Source organism: Conger conger, chromosome 7, assembly GCF_963514075.1.
Source record: "Conger conger chromosome 7, fConCon1.1, whole genome shotgun sequence".
Lineage (NCBI taxonomy): Eukaryota > Metazoa > Chordata > Actinopteri > Anguilliformes > Congridae > Conger > Conger conger.
The window spans coordinates 43,355,111-43,369,145 of NC_083766.1; the positions used below are offsets into that span (position 1 = coordinate 43,355,111).

Below are 14,035 nucleotides of genomic sequence, written 5' to 3' on the forward strand. Positions count from 1 at the left end.
TCCGGAAACTGATCTTTGTAGACTCCCTCCCTCCACTGTCCCATTTTTTGAAGTGTAGGAATAAAACAGTGAAAACTCTGCCCTCCTCCACTGCCCCAGCGCAGTGTACAATGATGCATGTTTCAGCAGAAGTCTGAATCCACAAAATCTGGCACTGTCCAGATCCAGAAAGCAGAGATGGCAGGGAACTTGAATTCCCCCAATTAGGCCATGCAAAAAGATTAGCCAAATCTTTGTGTCATTATTATCACGCATATCATCCTACCCAGATTGCAAAATGTCAGTTTACTTTTGTGGGTCATATCCGACAAACAAATTTGGCAATTTAAAGCAGGGAAGTGGGTTTATGTATTTGGTTGTAGCCTACATAAAACCAGCAACAAGCAGGGCAGCTACACTTATTTCAGTAGCCCACATAAACCAACCATTTCCAAATGGCATATTTATTACCAATACATTTGTTGAAGATGTTACAGTGGGAAATAATTGTTTTTCAATGCGAGCACTCTGGCATATGAAATTCAGCATATGTCAAATGCAACTGACAATTGCCAAAAACCTAAAACTGTGACAGTAAGTTACACGGTGTTCAGATCGGACACATTGGGATTCTGGGATTAGCCTATGGAGCTGGTCTAACTGGTCAACCAGCTTTTTCAAAACCTAGCTCAAGGTGTTTTTTTAGGCAGGGGTTGATATTCGCTTGCAAAGCTGTACAGGGATGTAACGTTACAAACGACAAGAACAATGATACGGACCAGGTCTCGTTTGGTTGTAGCAAAGTAGACTATGCCTTTGAATTACGCCCAAGCTAAATGACACAGAAGACACTGCCTGCTATTCACATTCCTGGATGTCAGGATGCAGCAGATCCATTACGTTCTTTGCTGGAGTGGTATCACTGCCGTTCCACCATTTCGGCTCCATATGGCTCTGGCAATGTCTACTCGTATGTTCCGTGAGTCGCGTGGCTTGCCATTGCACCATGCCTTACATTTTAGAGTCACTGGCTAACAGACAAGTTCATTTTTCACCGTTCATTTTCATTTTCATTTTTGGAAAAGGCACTGTTTAAAAGTAGGACGTTTAAAAGTAGGATGCTTTAAAAAGTTTCTAGAAGAGCACAAAAAAAACTCCCGAAAATGCTCATATATATATATTTTTTAAAGAAATTTATTTTCAGATTTTTTTCCCCTTTTTCTCCCAATTTGGTAGCCAATTATACCCCATCTGATTCAATTAGAGCTAGCATTACATACACCACTCACACCTCGTCCCTCAGCGGCCAGAAGGAGAGCTACACGCCCTCTTCAGGCCGTCTCGTCTCATGCTCGCGACTGTGATTCCAAGGCGCCCGAGATGCTTTATAGTGGGGCAATCTACTAACCCTGCCAAGTCCCTTCCTCTGGAGCAGCGAGCCAATTATGCTGCTCCACATGAGCCAGCCAAACTTGGCTTTTGGCAGGACTGGGAATCGAACCCCAGTCCCCGGTGTGCAACTGTTGCCTGTTGCACCACCGTGGCCTGAAAATGCAAATATTTTCACTCATCTTTTTATTTTGTGTTTTGAATGCAAGTGTGGTTTGGACATTATCTAACGACTGTGCCTCTGTTAATAGTCTTGTGTGTATCTTTTATTCACAAGTCAAACAAGTGGCCAAAATTTTACGGAACCGACAGGTATTGGCAGATAAATAAAATTCATAATAACACTTTTTTTATTTATTTATTTGCTTACAAATAATGCCAGCACAATGAAATATTAAATTATATAATTTTTTCCCATGTTTCAGTGTGTTGGAATTATCGAAAAAGCAAGTAAATGAAAGTATCCTTATGAATATAATCGGAAATTTGTGACCAATTATTTGTACACCGTAATGGGCAAGTGGTCAACCTCACAGGACATTTGGGAACGCTATGGAAATATTGCATTTATGTATGAAACCAGAGGACAAATGAACTATTATATAAATTGCTGGAGGTAAATATTTCCCTCATGATTAAATCGGAGGCGTTCCTAAAGATGACATTAAAAGGTCTTATCTTTCTGTAAAAAAAACAAAAAACACGTTCCCTTCTAAATGTTCTTCTTCCAAAGAAGGCTTGTTCATTTACAAGAAGCTTGCTTACAACAGCTAAGCTAATTTCTGCTGTCCGAGTGAGATTTCACCAGTTGGTTTATATAGGCTACGTACATGTTACCCTCCTAACTTAACCTTAAACCTAGGTTTTTGCAGGTTTGTGCTTAAGACACTTGTCCCAGCAACAAGCCCGTCTATTTTCCTCCAGGGTTGTCCACATTCTGCGAAAGAGAAATTTACTTCCGGAAGACTTTTCAGCTCTTTCATGATAATGCAAGCTTCTCATGATTTAATAGGCTACAGTGTCATCTTTTACTTTCCAGTGACGAGATGATTCCATATTGTAGGCTACTGGAAAGTTGGCAACACAAAATCAAGATGCATCAAAACTGATTGGACTGATGAAGTTGAAGAGGGCTGCAGTACAGGCTTGGCAGAGCATCACCAGGGAAGACACCCAGCATCTGGTGATATCTATGGGACGCAGGCAGTCATTGATTGCAAAGGAGTTGCAATGAAATATTGAATATGACTTTATTTCAGTTTTTGTTAATTTGTCCAATTACTTTTGGTCCCCTAAAATTGGGGGTTACTATGTATAAAAAGGGCTGTAATTTATACTTGGTTCAACCAATATGGATGTAAAAGACATCTAATTCTGCACTGTTTTATTTTAACAGTTAGTTTGCCGGAGTACAGAGCAAAAACAACAAAAAATGTGTCACTGTCCAAATACTTTTCACCACACAAACTGCATTAGCTGACCCTGATCAACAAAATTGAGGGTGCAGGTAGCTAGCTTTATAGCCACACACAGAGCCACCTAGTGTTGTATTTGTTGTATATTTATACTGAATGAAATTGTTGGATATCCAATGCAGGCAAAATTGAAGATAAAGTTGGGCCTTAAAATATAAAAATATAAAATATAAACAACAGCTGCTAAACAAAGTGCAGCTTATGTTACGCACAGTGCAAAGCCAAGTGGTTAACTTCCATGGTGTTGGATGGAGCTGGAATCCACTGATGTGAGCCAGTTTGGCAGTTCCCCCACTAATGGGTAAGGTTGTTGTTGTTAATATTATTATTGCAGTAGTATAGTAGTATATATAGGCCTATAATAGTATTATTATTATAATTACAATAATGACCAGCACTCAATTTTAAATAGGTTACACTGAGTGTAGTATCTGTATGGCAGAAATACAGCTTGCTTTCGTCAATGAAACTAAGCACATAAAACCAAACTCTGCATGCGGTTTTGGACTACACACAGCTGGTTCCTGTGTGACTGGAGAACTGTTACCCGGTACAGCCTGAGAGCTGATTATTCCACACCACAAAAATCATCTAGAATAAAAAAGGCCTGGACTCACTATGCCCAACAGCATTTCATATTTCCTGTGGTGATGTACTATTCCCATACTTCATAAGCGGCATGAATATGGGGTGAATATGAAATTATAAGTCATATTTTCATCTTTGTATTTATTAGAATGTCATCTATGTTGAAATGGTCTTGCTCAAATCGCAAGCAGGCAAGGAGACTTACTTCAAGGTGAACTGCTCAATGGTGGAGTTGGGCACCAGGAACAGGTAGATGTTCAGAGTCTCGCCAGGCTTCAGAGGTTTCTCAGGCAACCTGAGGAATATGTTCTTGTCCAGCTGCTTGTCTACAATCATCTGCTCCAGGCTTAGCTGGTACAGGCTGATACTTCCGATGCGGAGCAGAGGGTGCTGCATGTGCATCTCACCCCTGGACCCACCCACTCCCCTGCGGGTGGACAGATCTCCACACTCTCCACTGCCATCCGGGTCGTGGACGGTGTAATAGAGCTCCACCTGGAGGGTCTCCCCACTCAGCTCTAGCCCCTCCACTGCTTTCCTTCGACCCAGGGGCGCCACGTTGGTGTTGAACCAGGTCCTGGGGAGCTCCAGCTGGGCCAAGCACTGGGCCAGATTCCCCCGCAGCCTGCAGGAAGTTTTGATCTCACGGACATCTCTGAATGCATGGAGCCTGACACAGGGGAGCTTGTCCAGCACCTTGAAGTCATCCCAGTCCCGGCCGGCAATATAGAACAGCACTTGGACCACAGGGTTGCTGGAGAGGACCCTGGACTGCACTATGAAGGCTCTTACCTTCCAGTTGACCGTCAGCCGGCTGGGGATCTCCAGTGGACTGGATGGTTGGAGCAGATCTTTAGAGAGCATCTGGTCCTGTGTGAAAGGGCCAAAGGTGATGTTGACTGAGGGCAGCTCCCTGGTTTGGAACACCACAAAACTCTCAGAGCATTGTAGCGGGTGCCCACCCTGACCACCCTGCAGTGGTGACCTGGCCTCCCGCAGGAAGAAGGCCAGCTGGGCATTGGAGAGCTTGAAATTGGCTGGGAGGTAAACTTCAGGAGGGATGGGTGTGGTGGTGGCTGCAGAAGCATCAAGGAGGGCATCTGAGTTTGTGGGAAACAATTTACCTGCAACTGAAGACAAACACAAAGAAAGGTTATAACCTCACTCAGCTACTCATGGCTCCAAAATCCTAAGAATCCTAAAAATAGATTTACATTCTGACATGCACAAAATCACAACAATGCAAAGATGCACAGTACCCCTGTGCAGGTGACAGCAGTTGGGGTTGTGTCTCACACTTCAAAGCACAGGATAAAATAACTTGGTACTATGTTTCTCAGATTACACCCAGGGCACACAAAGAATACTCCACGAAGCATTGATCATTACCCAGCATGTTTTCTAAACAACCCTGTTAAAACCAGATTCTTAATTATTGAATTGCTCTTCAGAATGTTCAGTCATGTAATGTGCCATCTGGCCAATACTGACAGCCAAAAAGGTATCAAACTGGCATAAAAGTCATTTTAGTTGATTGAAAAAAGAAGGAATCAAAGGCAGAAGCAAAACTAGGAAATGACAAAGGTAGTAATCAATGGATCATATAAAATAAAATAACCTTAGTTTCCAATTATGAAGTCATGGTAAATAAATCAAAGCAATAACCACACATCAATACACACACACACACACACACACACACACACACACACGCACAAACATATATATATATATATATATATATATATATATATATATTATATATATAATATCTGTACAAAACTACAAATGTACTTTAAAAATGAAATGAAATACAACATACTTGTGAAAATAACAAAGTGTAGTACATAGTAGTACAAAGTCCCTTCTCTCCAGTCATGGACACGAGTGCAAAAATGTCCCATATTCCCCACTCTTTTGCATTAAATCAGCACTGTTTGGTATTCCTCTGAGAAACTATGTACATCCATGAAGATCAAGCAAGGGCTAGATTACGTCCTTTGCCGCCACGCGTGAAGCCTTTCGTCATGTTTAAAGACCCACAGGCATTTTCCTCTGTGGCTGAGTTCATTTCCAGCAGAATCTCTTCCAAAGGCCAGCTCCGAGTTAGCAAGCCACTTAACAACCATAAAGCATCACAGCAGGAGCCCCAACAAGCACAGTTATCCATATACACATTCTTAGAGCCAAGTCCAGCATGTGCTTCTGTTTCCAATCCCCAGCCTTGCACTGCAGTCCCAGTTGGAAATCACTTTGGAAGGAGAGAGGATGGCGAGGCACTCTAGACAATGCTTAGAGCCCGCCCCGTCTAGCCACACCTTGCTCCTGCTTGTATTCCCCACTCTGGCTCCCATTCACCACTTTAAGGCACGGGCCTCCCAGGACATTAACACCACAAAAAAAAGACACTCCTACATGTGATTCATCTTCCTCCCATTGGACATGCTGAGGCAGGCTCTGTGATTGTGAGAGATGTGTGTGTGTGCTTGTGAGTGTGTGTGTGTGTGCCTGCCTGCTTGTGTGCACATGGGCTTGGGGGTGGCGGGATGGGGGTGGGTATGTCTGTGTGCACGAGGGTGGGGGTTGCATGGCTGGAGGGTCCTAAGACCCTTATTATCTCCTAAGTAAGTGGGAGGGAGAGAAAGAGGGGAAATTAGGCAAACACCATTGATGAATTAGTTCCCTTCTCCTCTTTCTTCCTCCCAGGCCCTTGAGACATGGATGGGAATAACAGTGGAGGAGGGGTGGGGGACATCTCGAGTTTCCACAACTGCTGGAGAGGCGGGCCTTTTTATAAACGTGTACTACTACTCAAAATCAACACTCACACACCGAGTTAAAGGGAAAAGTATTGGGACAGTGATGAAACAGTGCCTGGCTGCTGAAATTGAGTCAATTAATGGTAAACACTGAGATTTGTTGGTTACGTTTTTTTTTTTTTTATTCATTTGAAGTTTTACATTTTCAAAAAAGGATTTTTCTGGTGTGGTGTTGGGAAACGCTGATCTAGACCTCTCTTAAAGGTACAATAGGTAATTTCGGACTCCTAACTGTCAAGAGAGGAATTGCAACAACAAAAACCTTCTTGTTTATCCCTTCCCCTTCTCTGTGAATACGCTGACGTTGAAAAACCATTTGGATGTGTTAATTAAAACCAATTTTCAGCCAATGAGCTTGAATTATTGTACAGCTAAGTGTCAATGTGTCAACTGTATATTCTGAAACCCGAATTTAAGGACTATAAACACAGGCAGAGGGTGAGGCAACATGCCAGTGAGCCTTTTTCAATGATAGGAAGGGATTTACAATGGTCTTGTAACAATGTTTTAACACAAAACCCACGTCATTTAAAGAGTCACTGAAGGCATTTAGGTTCCTAGGTTCCTTAAGGCTGGATATTGGTTTTGGAAAAATATTGGTTAAGGTTACAGAGCAGTCAAGGGAACATTTCCCAAGTCTCTGAAAACTTAAAAGGTAGCAGTAATCACTGTGTTAATACATGAATCTATTGAATTCATCTAATGCATAGAACTGGGAAATTATTCAAATAATGTGGAATTATAGCAATGGTAACAAGTACACTTGCCTTGGACCCATGGGCAGCTGAAAGATGTCACAATAACCCTTGAATACCTGCACAGATAAAACTATAACTAACATTATACTGTGGTCTGATTTGCTGGAAGGTGTGTGTTAAAAGCTAGTAAGCTGGAAATAGTTCACCGATGAGCCACAAAATTAAAAACACCTGGTTAAACCAGTTTTTCATTATCATAAATGATTTAGACTGTGAACTTTAAACTTTAGAGCAGATAATCATAATGAATTATGCATTTAATTTTTTTATTAAAATGGAAATCTTGCAAGCTCATTGGGAGGGGGGTGCATTGTTTTGATATTGAAATATCTTGGTATGTACTGTTGCTCACAATTACATCTATCTTTCATATTTAAGAATTTTAGAATTTTTCATACATAAAAAAGAAATAAAGACCACCCGCCCTATTTAAAAATGCATGGCATCTAATCCTACATCAGTTTCACCTTTCTTCCCTCCATTGGAATTACATGGTACTGCATGTGGTGAAAGTTATGTAGGAATAGATCCCATGCATTTTCAAATATGGCAGGTGGTCTATAATTCTCTTTAAAAATATATCTTAACCGCAACAAGAATATAGCCTACTGATCCCATTCAAGCACTGTATAGTCTCTTTGTCATGATTATTTCTTAATCATTACAGTTTCAATATTGGTTGTGATTATTCAGCAACGGTTTTGATGGTTTGATTGATATAGGCTACATTTAAGAATGTGGAGTGACAAAAATAGAAAACACGCCCACATGCTGCTGATTGTGGGAAGCCAGAGCGTTGCAACACAATTTTATTGGAGATTAAATGATACATTAAATGTATTGTGTGTGTGTTAGTTTCCATTTGATTAGTTCAATAAATGATTACTTTAAAGGAAGGTTTTACTACTTGTATTCTGTGACTGATTCTGGTAGACTAGAGCCTTCTACAGTATATGGATTGAAACTGTTCAACCAGTTACTGCAGAAATTGGCTAGGAGAATGACTCCCCATGGAATTTTGCAATTCAGCACTTGTTTAAAATGACTCCAACTCTTTTGTGGACTGCTTAGCTCTGGTTTGCAAATATTCGTATTTGTGGAAAAAACCTTTCCTCTTTTTTAGCTGGGAAAATATTAGTTGTCACGCCTCTTAATTTATAATCATTGTTAGTGCAATTTAAGTTGTGCCTTTAATTAAATTCCCTTTTTTTCACCAGGTAACGGACTGAGAAGTCATTTGTAGCAAGATTAGCCATAAGCCTTAGGTTGTTTTTTGCACAATCACCACCAGGTGGCATATGTGAGAACTCCACAAATGCTGCGAGCCCACGGTGCCAGTGGTTCTGCTTGAATAAATCATAATCGGTCAACATGATGGACAGGGTTGAAAAAAATATTTTTTACAGGGTATTAAGTATGCACTTTTTTATACTTACTATATTTTATGTAAATGTATTTAGATAACACTAACACTGATGGCCATTTTCAGTTATTATGCCTTTTAGGATATTAATTGTCTTTGACCACCACAGCTGATTTTAAAAGTTATGCAGTGTGTAAGATCTGGCATTATCACTCAGGGCTGGTCAGCTTGCTAGCTTCCTCTGGTATTGTGGAATATGTGGCTGTAAAGTAATTTAACCCAGGAGCATGCACCATTAACCCACACTATCTCCGCACCCATACGGGCAGGAGCCTGTGGGGGAAGACTCAGGCCTCCAGCCGTAAAACTCGTTACGACGGGGCAATATCCTTTACGGCACGGGAAGGTTTCAGAGGGCACGGCCTGTTGGGCCCATTATTCCCTTCGAACCCCCCTTTATTGTTCTCTCCCTCTTTACTCAGTCACTAAATGATGTGTACAGCATTGGATGTTTCATGACAAAGTCAGTTTAGATAATATTCATGTTTGGTATTATTCTGATTGTTTCAGTGCGACTGGTGCAATGGTTTTATTTCTGCAACAGCAAACCCTGGACATCATAACCAACCAGGAGCCAGGGAAAACTGTGTGGAGCTCTGCCCCAGTGAAAGCCATGTGCCTCAACCCCCCTGCGCTTCCTGGGGAGGCGTGGCTCCAAATTACAGATGGGTGACCCATTTCTAGGGTTAACATCAATGGCCAGATTTTGGATTTAAGGACAGCAAACTAAGCAATCTGGGAGAATGCAATCAGCCTCCCGTGCACTCCGTGCACGTAATTTCTACGTACAGGGTGTCTGTAGCCAGACTCCCGTATGTAGCTTTTATTACCAGGTATGACTTTTAAGACTCCGTAATTTGGTTTCCGTTGTAATGTTTTTTGATTTGGAACTAGTATGTAATTACGTGTATGTAACCTGCCTGGTAAAATAAAATTGTTAAAACTTGATCTGTTTGGTTTTCCTTACTGACACTTAATGTTACACAGGGAATGCGTGGTTTACCCCCTCTAACTGGTCTAGGGAGGATGATTATTTCCACTTACTGTATCACGGCGTATAGCACCCGTAGACCTATGTTGGTAAATCCCTCGCCTCCGCATGGTAGTTCATTCATGTCGAGCACAGCCGTAGTTATGTTGGTCTGCTTGGCTATTAGTATTCTTTCAGCAACACCAGAAGGACGAGCACGCTGATACCTTCAGCCCTCGCTAAATTCCGTCGTTGGGTTAGCGTGGGGTTTTACAAGTGCATAGCAGTGCACCACATTGTTGCCTATGAAGGCACTTTAACAATGTCCTTAATTCTGAAGCATCATGTAAGCTACACAAATAACATGTTCTCGACACTTATATTTGTTGTCTCATCCATAATGATCCTTATATACACTCAATGAGCACTTAATTAGGCATTTCTTAGACTTCTTTTTTAGACTTCTATTGCTGTATCCTATCCACTTAGTGTTATGATGCGTTGTGTGTTCAGAGATGCTCTTCTGCATACCACTGTTGTAATTTGTGGTTATTTGCATTACTGTCACCTTCCTGTCAGCTTTGGTCAGCCTGGCTGTTCTCCTCTGACGTCTCTCATAAATAAGGTGTTTCTGTCTGCAGAACTGCTGCTCACTGGATTTTTTTTTTTTACATCATTCTTTGCAAACCCTAGAGACTAGTGTGCATGAATATCCCAGGAGATCAGCAGTTTCTGAGATACTCAAACCACCCTGTCTACCACCAACAATCATTCCACAGTCAAAGTCACTTAGATCAAATTTTTTCCTCATTGTGATGGTTGTTTCCAAGTGGTTGGTAGCTGATTAAGATCGCTCATATCATTTGCGAAAATGCCAATTGCTATGTACTTGTGAGCTGTATTCGTAAGCATCACATCTAACAAGGTGTCACTGTTCGGCTTTAATGAGTTAACTCTGGTCGGGTTATCAATAAGTTGAACTAGGTTTAAAGAGCTGCAGGCATGCTTAAAATTCACTGATTTGTCACTAAACCAATCCCAATTTAAGTCTCCATTTAGAATAATTAGAATAACCACCACCACCCCTCTGCCTGCCTCCCTTTCTGTACCTGCCCCCTGTTTCTCCTCTTTCTCTCGCCTTACAGATGCTGATGTGTCTTGCCTCCTGCTCTCCCACCGCCCCACTACTTGTGCCCTCGACCCTATCCCCTCAAACCTCCTTCAGGCAATCACACCTGACATTTCTTTTCTATCCAAATCCATCGAACGAACTGCCTCCAACCAACTCTCTTCCTTCTTCTCACAGAATCACCTGCTGGACCCTCACCAGTCTGGCTTCAGACTTGGCCACTCAACGGCGACTGCACTCCTCTCAGTCAATGAATCCCTTCAGGCTGCACAATTGGCCTCTGTCTCCTGTGTCCTGATCCTCCTTGATCTCTCTGCAGCCGACATGGTCAAACACTCCATCCTCCGGTTCTCGTGGAGTGACTTCATCCGCCAGTGCAATAAACCTCAGAGTAGTGATGGTCACGCTAGGACTCAGAACCGTACTGTCCTCTAGGGTCCTCTTGACACTTGTGCCTGTGTTCCTTCTGCATTTCGTTGTACATCGCTCTGGATAAATGCTTTGTAATGTAATGTAATAATGTAATGAGTTATGAAATGGTATAAACTTTCAGAAGTAGACAGAGGGCCCAGGGTTACGTTAACATTGCCAGAAACCAACAAGAGCAATAAAATCAGTGTATGTAAACTTGATTTGTTGATATTTTGCAGTTTGTTAGAAGAGAAAGTGCTCTGAAAATAAAGCAAAATCACAGAACCCAGCAGCATTAAACCGGGGTGGAATGCATTTTTTTGTACAATCTTGTATTAATACATTTAGTCTGTAGTGAAATTTGACATGAGTTGCCCATTTCGCGAATAGCCTTGCAGTGAAATTGAATAAAATTTGCTGTCGTTCCAGCAAGACAGCGGAGTGCATACACAACAGAAAACAACGTGTTTGCCAATTGTTTGTACTATTCTGTTGTCACTCATGAAATTTGTCCCTTATCGCTTGCAGTAGATGGGAGAGCAAGTCCCGTGATACATGTGACGACATGGAGAGATCCGGAAGGTTCAGTAAGTAAAACCATGACATGGAGGTGATTCTGACAGCACACAGAACTCATGATCAAATGCCCCCTGCCATATTCGTGAAATTACCTGGACCAATATGCAACTGCCAGTCAATTTGGATGCTGCATCTCCTACAACAGAACAACCAGCTAAAGCAGCTCCACAGAGATTTTGCTTAGGATGAATGAGCAGCCGCAACCAGTTCCAATGCAGCATTTCCAACAGCTGGATGATAGCAACTCCTCCGATCCACTTCCCGTGTGTAGACACAAACTATCACTGAGGCGTTGAGCAGAGTGCTGCAGGGAGTCTGATCGACCTTCCAATCCAGACTGTCATGCCGACCCTAGGATCTTCACAAGCCACTCAGCCGTGGGAACATTCCAGCAGAACCCAGCAGGGCTTCACCAAGGTCCAGGCAGCACAGTCAGGCTGCCCCAGTCCAACAAGCCAGCACTCAAGGTGATCCAGGCTCAGAGGAGCCGCAGCAACCCCAGACAATGATGCTACATAATAATAATTACGCTGAATAATAATTCGACAAAGGCTACCAAGCTTTTAGATTTAATAAAACTGTTACTCCATGGAGCAGTTTTCTTCTTTCTTTTCCTTTAGATCTTGGTTAAAATATCATATAAAATACTGCTATAGGGCAGAACATGGACAAGACACCAAACACAAAGCTGCTATCAGACCACCATCTTGGATTACCTGTACTAGGAACATGAATTTTCCAGCTGTGAATTTTCTCTGCAGTTCACTGACTCTCTATGATAAAACTAGTCTTATTACCATTCCAAAGAGCTTGTTCTATTGTTTGCTCATAGTTCCTTCTGCTACAGGTTCCCTTGGGAGATTTCTCATAGGGACTTTCATGTTTTAGTTTAGTTTCACTTTTGTTGAGCAAAACCAATTAGTATGCTGTATCAGCCAGGGTGGAAACTGATAATATATATTTTTTTAACCCCTAAGTATCACCCCTTTTCTTGAGACAAGCTTGACTTGACTTGACTTGACTGAAAATGACATACCTAAAGTAAAATGGCTACTATTCTTGAACCCTTCTGACTACAGGCATAATCCTGGTCTCTTTTGAAAGGTAACCCTTTGGCGTTTGTTTTGCAAGAGTCAAAATTACTCAAACAAACTTACAGAAACCAAAAAAAATTTTCTCTCTAAAAGGACTTTCTGTTTTTGAGTGGATAATCTGTATTGTGGCTTTGGCTGGCACACTTAAACAAATCCCCTTCCAAATATGATGACAATACCACAAAAAAATATAATTCTGCATTGTTTTGTTATGTTATGTCTTTTCCAAAAAGAACATTTGGAGACTGCAACAGGACACATGGAAACAAAATTATATTATGGGTCTTATGAGGTATAAAATACTGCATTTTGCTTCCTAAACTCTACAACAATTCCCCTACCTGTCATACTTCCCCTACCTCTCTGTCTCGAACTCCCTCTGCTCCTCAGACAGCAACAGGTCGGGAATATCATAAAAAATAAGTACGATAATCACAATATAATATATGTATACTACTATTGATTGACGTTTTCACACATTCCACAATTTCAAATGCTTTATTATTCAAAAGCAGACTGGTTCCTAATTTATAAGCATACTGAATAAAAAATATATATTTTGAGAATGTATTCAGATTAGACCTCTGAACGGGCCTGAAATAGTTGTTGCACAGTTCCTAGCCAAGCCCGACCCGAACCCAACAGTTGTTCATTCATTTCTTGTCTGAGCCAAAGTCAAACCTCTGTCTGAGCTCCTCTTTATTTCAACCTGCCTTTCGCTTTTCCATTATCAAATATTTATACATGTGAGCACTGAAGCATAAATGCACTCATGCACACTCATGCACGCTCTTGCGCACACACAAGAAACACTTTTGGCTGTATAAGCCTGCCCGGTTTGTAGCAACAGCTTCCCCACCACACTGTCACAGGGGACCACCTTCACTGTATGCTGAAATTGATCGGGTACGTAACTTGTACGAGTTTTTAGGAAAACCGAAGGAAATAGACCTTACACACACACACAAAAACCAAAGCAAATTTTATTTAATTATTTAAGTAATTTCTTTCTTATTCACTGTTCCGACCATTGTGAGCGAACTTGCCGTTCGGAACACAGTGTGTTAGCTGGTTGCACCCATGTTGCGTCCCTGTAGACATGATGTCCTAGTCAATTTGCTGTCATATTTTAGAATTATGTTGCCATTTTTGCACATCACATACCCAGTGGGCGACTAGGACTTAGACACGCCCTCTTTGTGTACGTAAAGTGAGAGTCCAAGGAAAAGTAGCTTAGATAAGAACAGCCTGCAGGCCCCCCACTGTGGGCTATATACATATAGAAACTCTATATATAGGCTATCAATTTTTATTTTAACCCTAAAATGTAATTTCTTTGATTGCCGAAAAAAATGCACCAAGCCCATTCGAGCCCAATTTTTTTTTTTAGAAAAGTCTGAATGAGTGGGAAACCAGCCCAA

The 14,035-nt window shown here is 41.5% G+C and overlaps 1 protein-coding gene across 1 annotated transcript in view; it reads right to left on the minus strand.

The window, feature by feature from the left end:
- tmem132e (transmembrane protein 132E) overlaps positions 1–14,035 on the minus strand; it is a 583,657-nt gene that overhangs the window by 130,616 nt on the left and 439,006 nt on the right. Inside the window, exon 2 of the mRNA XM_061247765.1 lies at positions 3,637–4,561. Coding sequence (XP_061103749.1) covers positions 3,637–4,561 — 925 coding nt within the window. The remainder of the gene's footprint in view (positions 1–3,636; positions 4,562–14,035) is intronic.